General features: G+C 48.7%; 1 protein-coding gene across 1 annotated transcript in view; it reads left to right on the top strand.

Annotated features, from left to right (window-relative positions):
• The window catches only part of LOC144720011 (calpain-1 catalytic subunit-like), a 42,073-nt gene that overhangs the window by 14,716 nt on the left and 10,158 nt on the right, over positions 1-17,199 (top strand). The window contains exons 4-11 of the mRNA XM_078596426.1: positions 3,165-3,283; positions 8,033-8,166; positions 9,938-10,106; positions 10,671-10,754; positions 11,301-11,386; positions 12,221-12,295; positions 12,544-12,704; positions 16,294-16,463. Of these exons, the coding sequence (XP_078452552.1) occupies positions 3,165-3,283; positions 8,033-8,166; positions 9,938-10,106; positions 10,671-10,754; positions 11,301-11,386; positions 12,221-12,295; positions 12,544-12,704; positions 16,294-16,463 (998 nt within the window). The remainder of the gene's footprint in view (positions 1-3,164; positions 3,284-8,032; positions 8,167-9,937; positions 10,107-10,670; positions 10,755-11,300; positions 11,387-12,220; positions 12,296-12,543; positions 12,705-16,293; positions 16,464-17,199) is intronic.

Genomic DNA, 17,199 nt, shown 5'->3' with positions numbered 1-17,199 from the left:
TCGAATGCAGAAGGGGAATGCATTACGTAGCCCTTGGGTGTGCCTCATTTTCTGAACCTGTTCAGAATGACTCGTGTTCTTATGCAATGTCGGGTTATTATTCTGTGGCATTGGTGAATGGGCCACGCGCTGCTAATGAGGCTCCAAAAACATTGAAATCAAACAGCGTTCATCGCCCGTTCGCACCATCACCGTCCTCTTCATAAATCGGCGATTCGAAATCATCGTCGTCATCACTTCCGTCTCAATCCACAGAATACATTTTAATCTGGCAGCATGAATATTTACATGCATAATTACACAACCACAAAATAGTTGCTTGTTACATAATGGCTCAGGAGCTATAAATATACGGTAGGACCCCTCTTAACAACCACCCCTGTTCACGATTCATCGCCTAACGACGGGCCCCCATAGAGCCCAATGTGTCGTGTATTGTAGTGTATAGTGTAGTGTATTGTAGTGGAGTGCCTCCATAGAGCCCAATGTGTTCGGCTTACCGACCATTCCCCAGTTAACGACGGGCTGTTGTAGGTACAGTAAATATTAATTAATGCATTGATTAACCACGTTTTTTTTAATAGTATGTCTTACAAATGTTAGAATTTTAATGTATTGATATCCATTGTTTTGATATTATAAAGTACGTATTTTGGGTGAAAAAGGATAACTTTCTATGCTATAAATTACTGTCGTTAAGAGGGGTTCTACGTACTGCTTCCTGTGGTCGTTGCCTGGCGCTGGAATGGAGTTGGCGTGAGATTTGAACTGAATTGGGTTTTTTTTCGTGCCAACACTCGCTTTTGTTACACAACGATGCTACACAACGGCCGCATTGGCTTCCCTCCCTGTTGCTACATTGGTGCCGCACATTGTTTGGCCGTCCCCTCCCATAACACCGTGGCATTATCATCATCATCATCGTTGTCGTCGGTGATGATCAATTCTTTGTTGAATGAAATTCCTCCCCTTGCCGCCACCACCCTTTCGCGGCTCTGTGATGCAACAATCTATCGAGCAGCTGCAAGCGAGCCGATCTCATCCGTTTCATTCTGTGGTAGCTGTCCTCAGACCTGTTCCCCTTATTTGGCTGTGAACTCCTTCATTGGTCTCGGTCAAGTCATCCCTTGTCGACACCGTGTCCTGTCCTCGTCACTTGTTGTATTCGTTGATAGGATGTCTCTGCGATTGTTCGCTGTTCCATGTTTTCCTTTGTCAGTCCCTTAGCGTAATTCCATGCAAGCATCTGTCCGTACAAATTTGTGGATTTCCTGATTTTGTTCCGTTTTTCATTGTCATTGCCCACGTTTCTGATCTCTGCTGTGACCCCCCCCCCCCACTCCGAGCCACATCCCGTAAAAAAAAAATCTAACTCATAAGATGATACAATTTCTATTTATATGACGTCCAAATGCGACCACATTTCTTGACGCTGTACAGACGAGGTGGGCATATTTTGAACGTATCACCTCTCCTTCCATCATCGCTGGGTCAGAAGCCTGGAATTTCCAACAAACAGCATTGTGGGGGCACCTTCGCTCACCACAGGGGGCCACGGCAGCTTAGCACAACTGCCAAAAGAAGAAGAAAACGTATTTACAAAAGAGAGAAAGAAGCAGTCAATCATACACGGAGAAAAGGGAAAATGTTTTGAGCCTGGACTTCAACAGGGGCAGCGATTTGACAGCAGAGTCAGCTGGTGGGGAAGAAAGTTCCGGGCTATTGGGCCAGCAGAGGAGATTGAGCAATCTTATAATACCTTTACTAGTTTTGTGTTCTTATGTTATATAAGGTGAATGATGAGGGCACCTTTCGATCAACAAATAATGCTGATAATAATGATGATGAATTCTAAATTGCACTGGCAACCGGTACGATTTATTTTGCTGGCAACCAGTACAATGTATCACATGATGCTGTGAAATGTTCATTTCGTCTACATTTTGTATACGTTTCGCTCCCTTAATCAGAGACAAACTGGTTCCTAACAGCTGACATTTCGGCTTTCGCCAGAAACATGACCACAGGCTTGCTTGGGTGTGTACACGCCAATTCCCATGTTTGTGCTCAGTTTAAATCTTGATTTAGAGCTTTTGTGACTGCAGGAATTCATATTCTTGGTTATTTCGGTAAAGTCACGTAGATAGGTTCAAAGAAAATGACAAAAAATAACAACAAACAACGACGCTTCGATTGCAACACAAGCGTTCGTTATTTTCTTGGAACCTATCTACATGACTTTACCGAAAGACCCAAGAATATGTACTAGGTTTGTCATGATATGGGGACACTTGGAGCTATCACGATAATTTATAAAGACCACGATCATTTGCACCATCAACTTTGTAAAATATTGTCATCTTGTGATCAAAATTATTATTTTTGTGCCAAAATTTTGTGGAGTAAGACAGTGATTAAAGTTCTAAATAGACGTAACTTACCAATAAGATTTGAGCTTTTTTGTGGAACAATTTACAGCCTGGTCATCATGTTGTAGGTACAGTATTGAATATTTGTTGTGTTACTTGCAGCATGTGCTTACGTAATAACCACGGTGGGTTGTAAAGTTGCAACGATTAGAAGGCCATCGGCAGGCATGTGAGTGAACTGCAGTTGAAGAACTCATAAGTAAATCGTTATTCCTACTGGAAGCATACATAGCAAAGCACATAAACTATACGATAAAATGAAATATGCAATTTCAAAGTTACGGGAAACTGATATGATGATTGTCGTATCGTGAACATGTTTGTCGCATTCCTGTTGTTAAATATGATATCGCGGCAACCCTGGTCTACACTTGTGTGTGTAGTGTGTGTGAACGCACGCGTGGTTACGCAGGTATACACACGCGCGCGTGTTTAGCCCCGTGATGTCCTTATGCCTGTGTGTGCATTTGTGTGTGTGCGTGTGTGCATCCGTGTACGTGGGTGTGCGCGTGCGTGTGTGTGCGTGTGTGTGCGTGCAGGCGATTGCTGGCTGCTCACTGCCATCGCCTCGCTCACGCTCAGCGAGAAGCTCATGGCGCGCGTGTGTGTGCGTGTGTGTGCGTGCGTGTGTGTGCGTGCAGGCGATTGCTGGCTGCTCGCTGCCATCGCCTCGCTCACGCTCAGCGAGAAGCTCATGGCGCGCGTGTGTGTGTGCGTGTGTGTGTGTCCGTGCAGGCGATTGCTGGCTGCTCGCTGCCATCGCCTCGCTCACGCTCAGCGAGAAGCTCATGGCGCGCGTGGTCCCCGTGGGCCAAACCTTCGAGGATGCCTACGCCGGCATCTTCCACTTCCAGGTGACGCCGCTGTTTGTGCCGCAACCTTCCCCCTCAGGGCTCCAGCGGAGAGAATAGCGCGATTTATTTATTTAACAAAAAATTCCACACTCATGTCGAACACATGGGATGACAACAATCAGTATTTTTAGAATGTACGCATATTATTTTAGAACGTTTTAGAAGGTTCCAAAGAGTCAAACCGAGTGGGGAAAAAAAATATTCCATTTCATTTTTCGTTCCAAAGATGTCTGCAATTACTCTGCAATTCCACCATTGGGACCTCATATGCACCATCCATATCAGAGTTATGTTTTTTGTTTGCATTACGACTGCAGGTATGTATTGTGGTCTATGCAAACATGACTCCTTGTAAAAAAGGTGTCAGTTTTGTTGCCAGATAAAAGGGTAAAAAAAACAATGATCATACTCTGCAATTGTTGTTTCATTCAAATAATTTCAGTTCCAGGACAATGTTTAGTTTTGTTTTCCGTTCCATTCACCATCACTGGTATTGCTGTCATTTGTATAGTATAGCCTTCTCATCAGTCGAGTCAGGCGAGTGTTTAAATCAATACATTTTTACATACAGAGCCGAAATGAATTGAGCACGTGTGTCAGTCGTTTGCTGTGGTTGGCACGTGCCCAGGTTTCACGGAATAATATGGGGCCGGCCCTCTGTCTGCCTCTCGCCGTCATCGCTGCCCAGTGACTGGGCTCCTCCAGTATCGTTGCACCGCCTGAACAAGAGATGGCTACGCCACTGAACCTCTGCCTAGTTCCATATCTCGATGTTTGTACTGAGCGGCAGATCATCGCAATATGGCCCCATGAGGTAATGATGACACGGGGCATCTGTTGCTCATGTTGTGCAAGATGGAACTCGCCAGAGGGAAGGCGGCCTGATGTGGGTCATCTTGACCTTGTGCCAGGCTACAGCGGTGTTTACTACGTCATGCGTGGAACATTCACCTTCATTTAGAGATTTGTGATTACCTGTACTCGCCTGCGCGGTGTGAATTACGCATGGGTATGGGGGATCGTGCAGTGGCACGAATGACTCACCCTGAGGTTGTTCGTCATCAGGTCAGCTTGTTTGTAGCGTGGCATACAAAACCGCTGTGCCACCACCGCTCCCGCCCCAATTAAGATGTTGTAGCTTCGTGCGATATGTATCAGACGATCGTAAGAAACCCTGGCGCTTCACTGGATAAATGACTGCACATACCGTCGGCATACTTCATACTTTATGTACGAAAAAATATTTATCTCATGTTTCATTTCAAAGATCTCGATTTGCATTATAACAGGATTGGCGAACCTTTCCGCTAATGAGGGCTGAATAGGACTTTCCAATACCTTTAGCGGCTCACACACGTGGCTTAGCATCATCCATAACAATAACAATGTGAAAAATAATTAGGGTTCACTTTTCCCGCGCCTGCGATTCTCTCACTAATGCGCTGATAAAGGAGTTTCGAAGTAGACACACGCAACTAAGATGCTTGCAGGAATAGAAAATTATCAGTTTAATATGTAGTAAGGCTTTCGCAACCAATATTATTCATAATGGTGTTTTTTTGTGTTAGATCACGTAAATATAAATGTGTCGTTAAACCCGCCACCACCCGACACAGCTAATTAGTAAGGTTTGTCACTTAAACAAAACCTGCCAATTCGTTACTAGTACAGCACACCAGAGTCACTAGTACAGCACACTGGTGTACAGCACTAGTGTGCTGTACTCGTGACTCGTGGCTGTGTCAGGTGGTGGCAGGTTCAACGACACATTTATATTTAAGCGATCTAACCGAAGAAACCTCACGTGGCCATGGGTCATTGGTGCGTTTTTTCGAAATTTGGGAAAAATTGCTCGTAAATTCCCCCTAGGAATAGCAAGAATGTCAAATGCACTAAATTTATATTATTGTTATTATCACAACACAAGTTACTGGCCTACTGGCCATGGGATTCCCAGCTATGCTGTAAAGGGAGGAGGGGACAAAGCTGAAGGGTGAGCAGGGAGATGTGGGACAAGTTGAGGAGAGACCAGCAGTGGAGTAAGAATGGAGTAAAGGCCTCTGGGCAGGGAGGCAGGCAGTCCGAAAGCGGCGATGGAGCCGGCAATGCAGGCAAACAGGCGAGGGAGGGAGTTCCAGTACATGCAGTGCCCGATATAGGAACGTCCGACTTGCGAGCAACCACACTCACGAACGAACCGCCGCAAGATGTTGGTATTATTTTTAACCAGCCGACTTGCAAACGTTCGGTCGTACTTACGAACCAAACCGCGGAGCTATTTTGTCGGGCTGAGTGATCCTCCGTGAGATGCAATGAGTCCCAGCACCGCGTCCAACAAGCAAGCCAGCATCAAGGGCTCATTGTAAGTGAAAGTAAAACAGATTTGTTTTCTTCATGTTACATTATTTATTACAGTATTACATTAATATGTGCAATATTTCCTGTCATTTATTAATTTAACAATGCTTCCATTTTTTTGGTGAACCATGACACATTTTACAACACTGACCGTATGTACAATTAAATATTGAATTCCAAGATACAGCCAAATCAACTTACGAACGGGTCTCCGGAACGTAACCCGTTCGTTTGTAAGTCGAGGACTGCCCGTAAGGGAGAAGGAGGGACAGCCCATTGAGCACCGCTGCACCGGTGGAGTCTAGGACGTTTGGCTAGGTAAGGTGCGGAAGAAGTTCAACGTAACCTACATACATACAAGGGACTTGCATGCATGGTGGGAGAGTGCGACTTGAATTTCAAGTGCAGGGTATACGTGCAGGATGGGTTCGAGGACTGGGAGTGTATGTATGTGCGTGCGTATGTGTGTGTATGTGGGGATCTTTGTCATTATGGTGTTTGTACGTGTGTGTTTGTGTACGCGGTGTGGTGGCACAGTGCACTTAACACTGTGCTACTTGCTGCTAGAGTTACATTCCTGGCCACGGCTACCATCAGTGGTGATTTTCCGAACCATTCCTGGCCTCCCCAAGGTCGACTCAGCCTCAAATGAGTACCTGGTGTGGTGTGTAAACATCGAGACAAAGGCGGCCAGGCATGATGCTGGTCACCCACCCTCTCGTGTGCCGTGCCGGCCTTCATATGTGCTTCTCGCTAACAGCACTTGCCCCAACAGTCTGTTCAGACTATACTGGGTATCTTTGTCTCTTTTTGTGTGTGTGTATATATATCCTCTGTGTGTGTGTGTGTCCATGAATGTGTGCATATTTGTGTGTGTGTATGTGTAGGAATGTGTGGTTTGGTGGAGGTTGCCCTGGGGGAGGGGGTTTGAAGGGGGGAGTTGGGGGGGGTGTGGCAGGATGGAACAAAAATGGAGTCGTGTTGGAGTTGAGTCAGATTTACATTTTACGCCGGCTTAAGAAAACCCTACCCAGAGCAGATACATAAAAAGCAACTCTTGCTCATAACGCTGGGAGTGACGAATCCCTCTATTGAAACCCCAGTGTTATGCTCATGGTACTTGTGTAAATCGTCTGCGTGCGCAAATTATCGAGAGCGCTGAGCGGGTACTGGCAGCGACATCCTGGGTTAGAATTTAAGCAGCTGCTCGTGACTACATCAGCTGCGTAGCGAAGTTTTTGCCAATCTCAGCGTGGTCAACCAATGGCTGCAGTTTGTTTCTGCACCTTAATGGTGAGAATTTCAGTTCCGAGAATTACAAATTTCAGTTTTGATCGTCACGCGACAATCCCGCAGCAGAGCGTATGTACGAGTGCGACACCTCCTGATTTTGGGGAGGTGACAACCGTGGAAGATCTCTTCTGTGCACCGTTCGCTGACATTCGGGGCGCACTGCACTGGCACTGTGCGATCGTCCTCGTGGTTTCGTTGTCTCGTTGCGTGATGGCCATAGCACATTTGAAAGTGAATTGGAGGGGAATGTACAAACGAGAAAATATTCTGCATTTCAATCGGCATAAATATGAGATCGGGTCTGAAGAATGGTTGTCTGCAAGGTGTTAACAGGAATATTTGGTATTTAAATGGTAACATGCTGCTAGCTATGCTTCAATAATGAGCTATGGTTCAACAATTATATTCTGCACGAGACTTTCACTGAGGCATGTTAGGCTGTGGCTGAGAGTCGGAGCAATGTGCCTCTCAAATGAGCATTGAATCATTGGTGCGCATCTCTTATTGACGGCCCTGAGCCAGTGGTGGATATTCCGCATTCCTATGAGGGGGCGAGTCTGTCCATAGCACTCCCACTGTTGATTTCTTCACAAAGCGGTACATATTTTATTGTCCACAGCGGGCTGATGGAATGGGCCACCTGGTCGTGGGTAGCAATGGTGAACGTCGTATGCCACTCAAATGAGAATGGGCCAGCACTTGCCTCTTGTTTGCAGCCCTGAAGCGAGTGGTGGGAATTCCATCTTACTGGCCGTGACCAAGTCTTTCCAGTGTTAAAATGGTGATCAGAAAATTACAACTGTTACGTGGAGTCTGATTACAGTGTCAACCTACTTTTCTTTTGGCTCTAGCGACCAAATCACTCTTAACGCGCCCAATCTTGCCCGATCCCAGAAGGCCAAGCAGGGAGGGTTCACATTGATTAGTACGAAGGTAGGGGACTACCTGGGCATACCTGGTGTCGTAAGCTTGGTCTGTAAAGTGGCCATGAGATTGCACATTTGAGCAACGGATTCTCGAATCTGTATGTGCTGGAGATTCAAGGGTCGTCTCGTGATGTGTGTGTGTGTGTGCGCGTGTCGTGGCCATGCGCTGCAGTTCTGGCAATTCGGGGAGTGGGTGGACGTGGTCATCGACGACCGCCTGCCCGTGAAGAACGGCGAGCTCGTGTTCGTCCACTCGGCCGAGGGCAACGAGTTCTGGAGCGCCCTGCTTGAGAAGGCCTACGCCAAGTGAGTCCATCCGGCGGCAACGTTTGGCTATCGCCTTATCATGCGACAACGCTGGCTGTCACCTGATGAGACTTGTTGTAATTACCGGTGAAACGTCATACTCGAATGTAAATGATTGTGGGTTTACTGTCCAACACACCCGTGTGCTGAACTAGTAACTAATTTGCACGTTTTGTTTACATGACACCTTACTAACTGGCTGTGTTGGGTGGTGGAAGGTTTAACGAAACATTTATATTTACGTGATTTAACCCAAAAAAACTCTGATGAGTCCGTCCGTCTGTCCATCCGTGAGGTCACCCATGGATCAATCTGCTCATACGTCCATCAGTCTGTCATTTATTCCACCTGTGTGATCTTCCAGCTGTTGGAACAGATGTAGATCTGTCAAGTCACCAGTTTATTAATCCTAGAATCCTAACGGTGATTTTGTCCATCTGCCCAATCATCCATCCGTCCATGTGTATTTTTATTTGTCTGTCCCTCTCCCAATCAATTTGTACATTCATGTATCTACTCATCCATCCATACAGCCGTTTGTTTATCAGTTTGTCATCCTTCAGTCCATCCACTTTTCGCTTCACCTGTCCCTCTGTCCGCCCATCCATCCATTCAACCATTTGTTTATTAGTCTATCTATCCATTTGACCATTGCTCCGTGCGTCCGTTGGTCCATTATGCATGCATCACACAAACAGTCTCTTGTGTACAAACCGAGGCGTGCGCGTCGTGCGAGTGATGAATAAATGCGGCTGTGTCAAGCAACGCGGCCTTGAGCAGCGCCTCTGTGCGTGTGGGAGCGTGAGAACTGACGTGAGTGTGAGCTCTGTGCGCGTGCATGTACACGTGTGTGTGTTTCGTTTGGAGCACTAGCGTAGTGGTTAGCCTAGCGCACTGTGCTACGAAACCGGCAACGGATAATATCCACAGCGATTATCCCCTAGCAAGGCTTGGTAATGTCATCAGCATTACCAGCCACGTCACGATAAGCGTGGCTTATTGGAGGTTTCCCACTTTTTTTTTGTCAATTATTTTTATTTATCCAACCACGGGGGGTGGGGGTGTACAACTTTCGCGACAGGAGAGTGGTGCATAGCGGGATAGGCGGCTCATTAGGACGTGTAGGACCGTAGCATTATGTGGTACGTGGGTCAGATCCCTTTTCTTCGGGGAAGAAAGGGGGAAAGAGGGGGGAGGGGGAAGGGGGTGGGAGTCAGTCTCATTTCAAGTTCAATCAAGTAAACTCAGGGTGTATGGAGTCGCATTCACGAGGGGGCCCCAGATCTGGGTGAACTCCCCTTCCCAATTCTTCGGTTTCAGACGCGGGTGTTTTAAAGCTGCTCGGGCGATTAGGGAGTTATGCCAGAGTGTGAATGGGGGGGCCCTATGATTCTTACAAGAGCTCAGGATGGACTTTCTAACCGAAATGTTAAATGCTTGGAGAACGGTGTGTTGGTGCGTGGTTGATACCTTGGCGTTTAAGGCCCAGGAGGGAGGATTCAATGCTAGGTAATATCTCAGTGCCAGACATCAAGTTGTACAGATCGCTTATTTTATCATAGAATGTCCTGATGGTGGGACAGGGGTTTCCCGCTTTCTAGAAGCAGGATGTGGATCCGGGCTGCCATATTTAAAGGGCCCAGAATAATCGACCACAAAAATAATGGTCGATTGGAATTTTCAGTCGACTAATTGTCAAAGCTGTGTTCCTATCAACGATGTCTGGACCGTGCCCCCCAACTTCCCCCCGCCCCGACCCCCTCCCACCAAGGCTGCACGGCTCCTACGAGGCCCTGTCTGGGGGCAGCACCACGGAGGGGTTTGAGGACTTCACGGGGGGTGTGGCGGAGAGCATCGAGCTCAGCAAACCCCCGAGCAACCTCTGGAGGATGCTGCAGCAGGCGACGCTGCGTGGCTCGCTCATGGGCTGCTCCATCAACGTAACGGCGGCGCACGCACGGACACGCGAGTGGACACGCGCGACCTCGCACGCTGATATACGTACAAAGATAAATATCCCCCGTTTATAGCCATAGCAGACTGTTGGGGCAAGTGCTGCTAGCGAGCGCCTGTGAACAGATACGCTGACACAAACGCACATGCAATGGCACGCCCACTCAGACTTGTCCTTCCCCCGCACCTCCGATTAAGAATGGTTGGCTACGTACGGTGCGAAAGAAGTTCAACATACATACACAGACTCGGTTGGTGCTGGCTTCACCGCCTGGCTGCCTTCCTGCTTGTCTGGTTTGTCAGTGATTGTGAGGTGTAACTATGATGCACAAAACTTAACATTATACAGTACACGGATGCATTGACTCGCGCATGCACACTTGCACCTATGCTGCGCAGGAGCTAGATGCAATGTTACATCGCCACGAGCATGAGAGATAGCGACAGCCTTGGAAAAGCCTTTATCCAGCAGTGGATAGTTAATGGCTGCTGCTAATGATGATGGTGGTGGTGTGCGTGTGTGTGCGCACGCGCGCGTGTGTACTGAACAGATCACGAACCAGGCGGACTCGGAGGCGATCACCTCCCGCAAGCTCGTCAAGGGGCATGCGTACTCCCTGACCGGCACGACGGAGGTAAGCCCACGCGTGCTCTTATCCACGTGTCCATGCGCGTCGATTCGTCGCATCTAAACATTGATTCCTACGCTCGCAATACACCCACCGATTTGTGCGACCGAGGATCGACAGTGTCCTTTATTCATTTACGTCGTTATATGTCTTTGGATTGGGTTGATTCCTGCGGATTTTGTGAGGGGCTGACATTCACCACCGTGGCAATATAAATACGTGTTCGTTGAATCGCATCGCGACTGGAAATTGCGACGGATCGTTGAATCACAAGCGGGATGAATTGTACTCGATTGGGCGTGCATACTTGTCGATATCATCATCATCGTGGTTTAATATTCATACCGCGCGTCCCATGCAAATCATCTCAAGGCGCCAGAACAAAGGGGGGCATTGGGGATTACTCAGGAAATACATTATCTCAGACCAAATACCAGGTGCCACCACTCCCCATGATGCGCACGCATGTATGCGTGCGTGTGTGCACGCTTGAATATACGTGCGAGTGCACGCTGGCACCGACGCCCGTCTGAGCTCCGTGTTGCACTCCAGGTCGACTACCAGGGCCAGATGGTGCGGCTGGTGCGAATCCGCAACCCCTGGGGCCAGGTGGAGTGGACCGGGGCCTGGAGCGATAAGTGAGGCTCCCTCGCTCGCCCCCCGCTTCTCATCTCTAACCCTAACTCAGCCACACTCTCCATCCCTAACCCCAACTCATCCCCAGTGTCCATCTCTAACCCTAACTCCAATTCTCTAACCCTAACTCTGTGCCCCATCCCCGCTCCTTCTCAAATAACAAACACAACAACAACAGCCACCATTGGCCATTAAATGGCAGTGATGTCACCACAGTGCTTGAAATACATACACACATATGCACAACTACACACATAAACCCATGCACACATACACACACGCAAATAGTTGCGCAAAATTTTACTCCCGGGCTTACTCGTTGCTAAAATGTAATGTCGTTTCATTCAAATGGTTTTCCAACAAAAGGAGTCGGATTTCTGCTGATTTAGCAAGACCCTGGCAGGTGTGTACCTCCTGCACCGAATTGAGCCACGTTGGCAAGTGAATGTTCGTCTGAAAGTGGCTCTAACAATGTATTTAATTGCGCGTGCTTGTGTGTATGTACAGCACATAGACAACGCACGCAGCAGGTTAGCACATTAAGGAGCACGGGGTATAACCTGCCAGTCATCTCGGCCGATTAATTCATAATAACCTTGCCCCGTCAAATAGTCTCCTGCTAGCGAGCCCTTTTCTACTTCGTGTGGCTTCAGGGTGCGCCTAACTTGGCACAAGCGCTGCAGTGATATCACCGCCATTTAGTGGCGAATGGCGGCCGTCGTTGTTGTTGGTGTTTGTACGTATGTGTGTGTGTACGTGCTCGTGTTGGTTTGCGTGCCCGCGTGCGTGCGTGCACTCGTGTGCTCACGCGCGTTTTGCGTGTCCGCGTTTTGCAGCGCGCCCCAGTGGGGTTACGTGAGCGACGAGGACAGGGGCCGCCTGCAGGTCAGCCAGGAGGACGGAGAGTTCTGGTAAGAGTCCAACTTTGTAATTGGGAAAAACTTGATAAGCCACAAATCTCGCTGTCCGGAAAGTAATCGGCTATCGTTGAGAGTAGCCGCATTACGTAAATGAAAGAGGTGAATTCGTTAAGTTCATTGTGCGGCCATTTGTAGGACGATGAAATGCAAAATATAAAAAAACGCCGCCAACGTTGGATTGTGAAGTGTTACGTAGCGCCTCGCGCACAAATGATACGAACCTCCCCCCGCACCCCCAGGATGTCCTTCGATGACTTCCTGCGCCAGTTCTCGCGTCTGGAGATCTGTAACCTGACCCCGGACGCGCTGGACGACGACTCGCTGGGCCACTGGAGCGCCACCAACTTCGAGGGCAGCTGGGTGCGTGGGTGCAGCGCCGGTGGCTGCCGCAACTTCATTGGTGAGCGCTGGCGTCGCGGGCGTACACGCGTCCTGGGCGCACACGCGGTGTGGCACAGTGTGGCATGGCGTGGCGCGGTGTGGCACGGCGTGGCGCGGTGTGGCACAGCGTCGCGCGGTGTGGCACGGCGTGGCGCAGCGTGACCAGCGTGCGGGCAAGCGGCGTCGCTTTAATTGCAGTGCATCGTTGCGGTTTGCGAGATGTTAACAACCTCACCTGGTATGGAGGAGGTTGTGGGTTCGATCCCGATGCTGATGCCTACTGCATATATTGAGTTTGCGTGTTTTTCTGTCCGTGGTCGTGTGGATTTTTCTCCGGGTCCTCCAGTTTTTCCCTCCACATTTAGAAACATGTATGGTCTAACACCGTTTTTAGACTAGGCGCAAAAGAAAGCTGTCTCTGGTGTGGACTAATCAGTTTCAAAGACGATGCATATATTATCAGAGTATGTTTTTTGTTTGCTTTGTGACCACAAGTATTGTGGTTAATGCAGACATGATTCCTTGTAAAAGGTTTCAGTTTGGTGTTTTAACATCTTAACACCTGTTTTGTTGCCAGAAAAAAAGAGGAAAACCTATTTTCATATTTTGCTACTGGCAAAGGAGGTCCCTTGATGCATTTAGAGTATTTGGCTCCTATAAATTTCCACATGATAAGCCATTTAGTTGAGCGATCATTTGTGGCCAGGTCACTTCTGAAAAAGAGCTATATAGCTAAGTGGGCCTTACCTGGTAAAATAAAAAAATAGTTTAGTTTACTTTGTTTATCTACCACATTGAGACGTTTGACTGGCTCATTTTAATAGGAACAATAATAATTTTACATGGCGTCGTTCACGGAAATTTCATCTCAAACACACTGAACATCACAAACCTCCTACGTCAGCAGTTCCCCTGCTGTGTTTGTTTCACCTGATGACGGTTGCTTGTGTTGCGATCGAAACGCCGTGATCTATGAATTTTATATCTACGTGACTTTACCGAAAGAACCACATGAAGATCAAACAGAGACGCAACACGATCAGAGACGCAACACGATCAAGGGGGGCGGTGAACGCAACACAATCCAGTTGAGGCAACAGTTAACTCTTAAGCTCTTGACATCAGCGAAAGTCCACAGGATCATAACAACAACAAACACAATGCCATAGTTTGATCCAACACAGCATCATCCATGCAAGAAGCAGCCCGGAATGCGGAACATCCGAACAGCCCCGCTGAGTCTCAGGACTCGTTTATCAGGCGGTTTCGTGCTACATTGGGACATTTGGCCAATTCGGTTTCGTAACAGTCAATACCCTTCGTTTACCCTTGGATGTGTAGCCGGCTTACATAGGCAAATGAATGAGCCAGAGTTGTCGCAAGAACCTCTTAGGTGGAATTCATTCCTCAGGGCTGCCACAAAGGCCCTGTCCCGTCCCACCACTTATGTCATTGTTAAAATAATAATATTAATGGTGTCCTTTATTTACCCAAGACCCTTTCACGTGATTCCCTTTGGTGATTATTTGAACCATTACCGGGCCCCTGCCTCTGGGTTGACGCAGGCTTAAAGGAGTTGGTGCTGCGTGTAAATATCAACACCTGGGGAGGCAGAGACGGCCGGGCATGGTGCTTGCCACACACCCACCCGCTTTGTTCGCCGTGCTAACAAAGATACCCCATCGCAGCCTACACAATGACGTACGTAGGCTATATTGGGGCCCTTTGGCTTTGCTTTGTGTAGGTGTGTGTACGAGTGGGGTGGTTGGGTGTGCGTGCATGCTTGCGTGAGAGATAGAAACTGGATCTTGTTGGACTCGGGTGATGTGTTTTTAAAACGGATCGTGTTTTTTTCCTAATGAACTCCACACACTTTTTAGTGACCTCTCGTTTACCTCTCTCTGCGCATTACACTGGAGCAGGTTTTTTTGTTTGTTTTTAAATCTTGTGCAATTTTACAAATGAAAAGAAAACTAGCATTGAAAATGTTCTTACGCTTGCTATGACCGCGAAAAGAAGTTTGGAACAGAACTTAAACGTTTGGGTTTGGCCTACCTCTATTTGTATGTGTGTATGTTGAAATTCTTTTGCACCGTACGTAGCCAACTCTGCTAATCGTGGGTGCGGGGAAGGACAACAAACCAAACACAGAAAAGCAGTTCCAGTGAAATAGCTGTCTCGTCTAATTTTAACAACAACACTCAATTCCAAAGCTCCTAAGTGGCCCAGGTTGAAAATAAGCCAATGCCTCCATGAACAGCAAACAATGCATTACATAGAATACAATAACTAAAATATTCACCACCAGGATCAATCCACTGCTGGATGAATGCCTTGCCAAGCCACCCACACGATGCTGCTGTGCAATCATATTCTTCGCAGCTGCACACGAGCAAATTTATTAATAATCACATAATCGTGATTTTAAAAATATTGTCAGTGTAGTGCTGGAAAAATTTCCGCACATGAGTCACGTGGGTGAGTCACGAGGGTTCTGTTTTGCTTCATCACGCTGGCCGGTGTGTGGGTTGGGGACGAGTGCGCGTGTCTGTGTGAGACGGCCTAGCACGCACACTCGCACGGTTGATACACAAAGACAAAGCTTCGCTGTATAAGCCCCGACCAGAGCTCTTGGGGCAAGTACCGCTAGCAAGCACCTCCGAACGCCAGAGCTGTGGACATGGGGTAGTGTGGCCTGAAACTAGGCCACTGTCTTCCTCGTGCTGATGCTGCTTTTGCACACAACACAAGCTACTAATTTTAAGCTGAGTTGACTTAGGGGAGGCCCAGGTCCGGTATGGATAGTACTCACCACTGATGTTAGCCGTGGCCGGGATTATAGCGTGACACGTAAGCCACTGTGCGATTATAAACATTTACATGTGTTTTTGTTGATATATATAAATACCAATGAGGAATTATCTGTAATAATCCATGCCTCTCGACTTAACCCGACACAGTCGATGTACGCTTTATTATGATCTCCCAACTTCCCCAGCTTGTAATGTTTGGCAGAAGCTTTATTTTTCTTTCCATTCACTTTCACCACGTGACCAGGATTCCATTGTTAAAGAACCCTATTCCACTGCATGTGTCGTCAGCCATACCGTGTGCGCCCTGCGTGCGTGGGGATTGGTGGCGACCCGGCACTGATGTCAGGCAAAACAAAGTCGCGACGTCAAAAACAACAATAATTCAGCACATTCGTCAACAACGCCGCCTTCATCCACGATGAATGGCGCACGTGTGTGTGCTATGTGCGTGGAGAACGATGCCGACCTTGGTTCGGCTCATATCAGAACTGGTCCTGAGCCTCCCCTACGTTGACTCGGCGTTAAAAAATTACCTGGTTGCAGTGTGTGAACATCGGCACCGGCGAGACAAAGGTGGCCGGGCGTCGTGCTGGTCACACCACCCCCTCGAGCGCCGTGTCTGCCTCAATAGGGGCCCGCGGGCGGCACTAGCCCCAACAGGCCTCTAAAGGCTACACGGTGGATCTTTGTCTTTATACGTGTATCTGAGTAACGTCGTGTGTGTGCGCGCCTGAGTCCGTTCGCACGTGCGCGTATCGTTGTAACTCTGCGCGCGTGCGTGCCCCCCGTGCGTAGACACCTTCTGGACGAACCCGCAGTTCCGCGTGCGCTTGGACGAGGAGGACGACGACCCCCACGATAACGAGGCCGGCTGCACGTTCATCGTGGCGCTCATGCAGAAGGAGCGGCGCAAGAAACGGCGCCAGGGCGGCGACGTGCTCACCGTGGGCTACGCCATCTACGAGGCACGGCCCCGTCTCCCTGCGCACCCCCCCCCCCCCGCGCCCTCCTCCCCTTGCCCGCGAGTCCGTTCGTACGCCATGCCGCTTGGTGCATGGGCACGAATAAATAAGCGGCACACTCGCACCATTCCTTCGATAGCGCCGCCCTCACCCGTGTGCTCCGAACAACGGAGGGAACCATTGCCCGAAACGTCGCCCCGCGAATGTTTCGTTGAAGCCCACAGAGGTTGTTGATGAATAAATTGGCGTTTCCCGACTCCCAGTTAATTGACGACCGCAGTAATGGACAGTGCAATGACAGCGGAGGGCAAGGTAAAACATCAAGCGGAGCGAACTAAAGAGGCCGACTGAATTGGCTTCATAAGTAGTTCCATAATGACATCCCCTGGGCCTGTTCTCTGGCACAGGGGAGGGTGTTGACCTGCTCGCTGAAAAGTGTCTTGGTCTCACGACAGGACGCCGGTCGTGCAGTCGCAGCATAATTTGGTGGGAAACGACAAAGACTCGCGTCGCTCGATGGGACGATGGCCGGTTGACAAAACCGTTGAGGGAATGGCAGTCAGAGGAGAAAGCCTTCGTCTACAAGCGCACAGACAATGGCTGCTGACGACGTTGATGGGTTTGAGATCGAGTTAAGTTCGTGACGGGACGCCAACACAAAAGTACGCGATGAACGTCAATGCGATCGCTTTGCCTAATTACCCCGTATCTGTCGGGCCCCCACCCCCTCTGTTTTGCG

The sequence above is a fragment of the Lampetra planeri genome, chromosome 7 (assembly GCF_965212315.1).
Source record: "Lampetra planeri chromosome 7, kcLamPlan1.2.h2, whole genome shotgun sequence".
Taxonomy (NCBI): domain Eukaryota; kingdom Metazoa; phylum Chordata; class Hyperoartia; order Petromyzontiformes; family Petromyzontidae; genus Lampetra; species Lampetra planeri.
The sequence above is the reverse complement of the archived record's forward strand: the minus strand, read 5'-3'. Positions and strand labels throughout refer to the sequence as shown.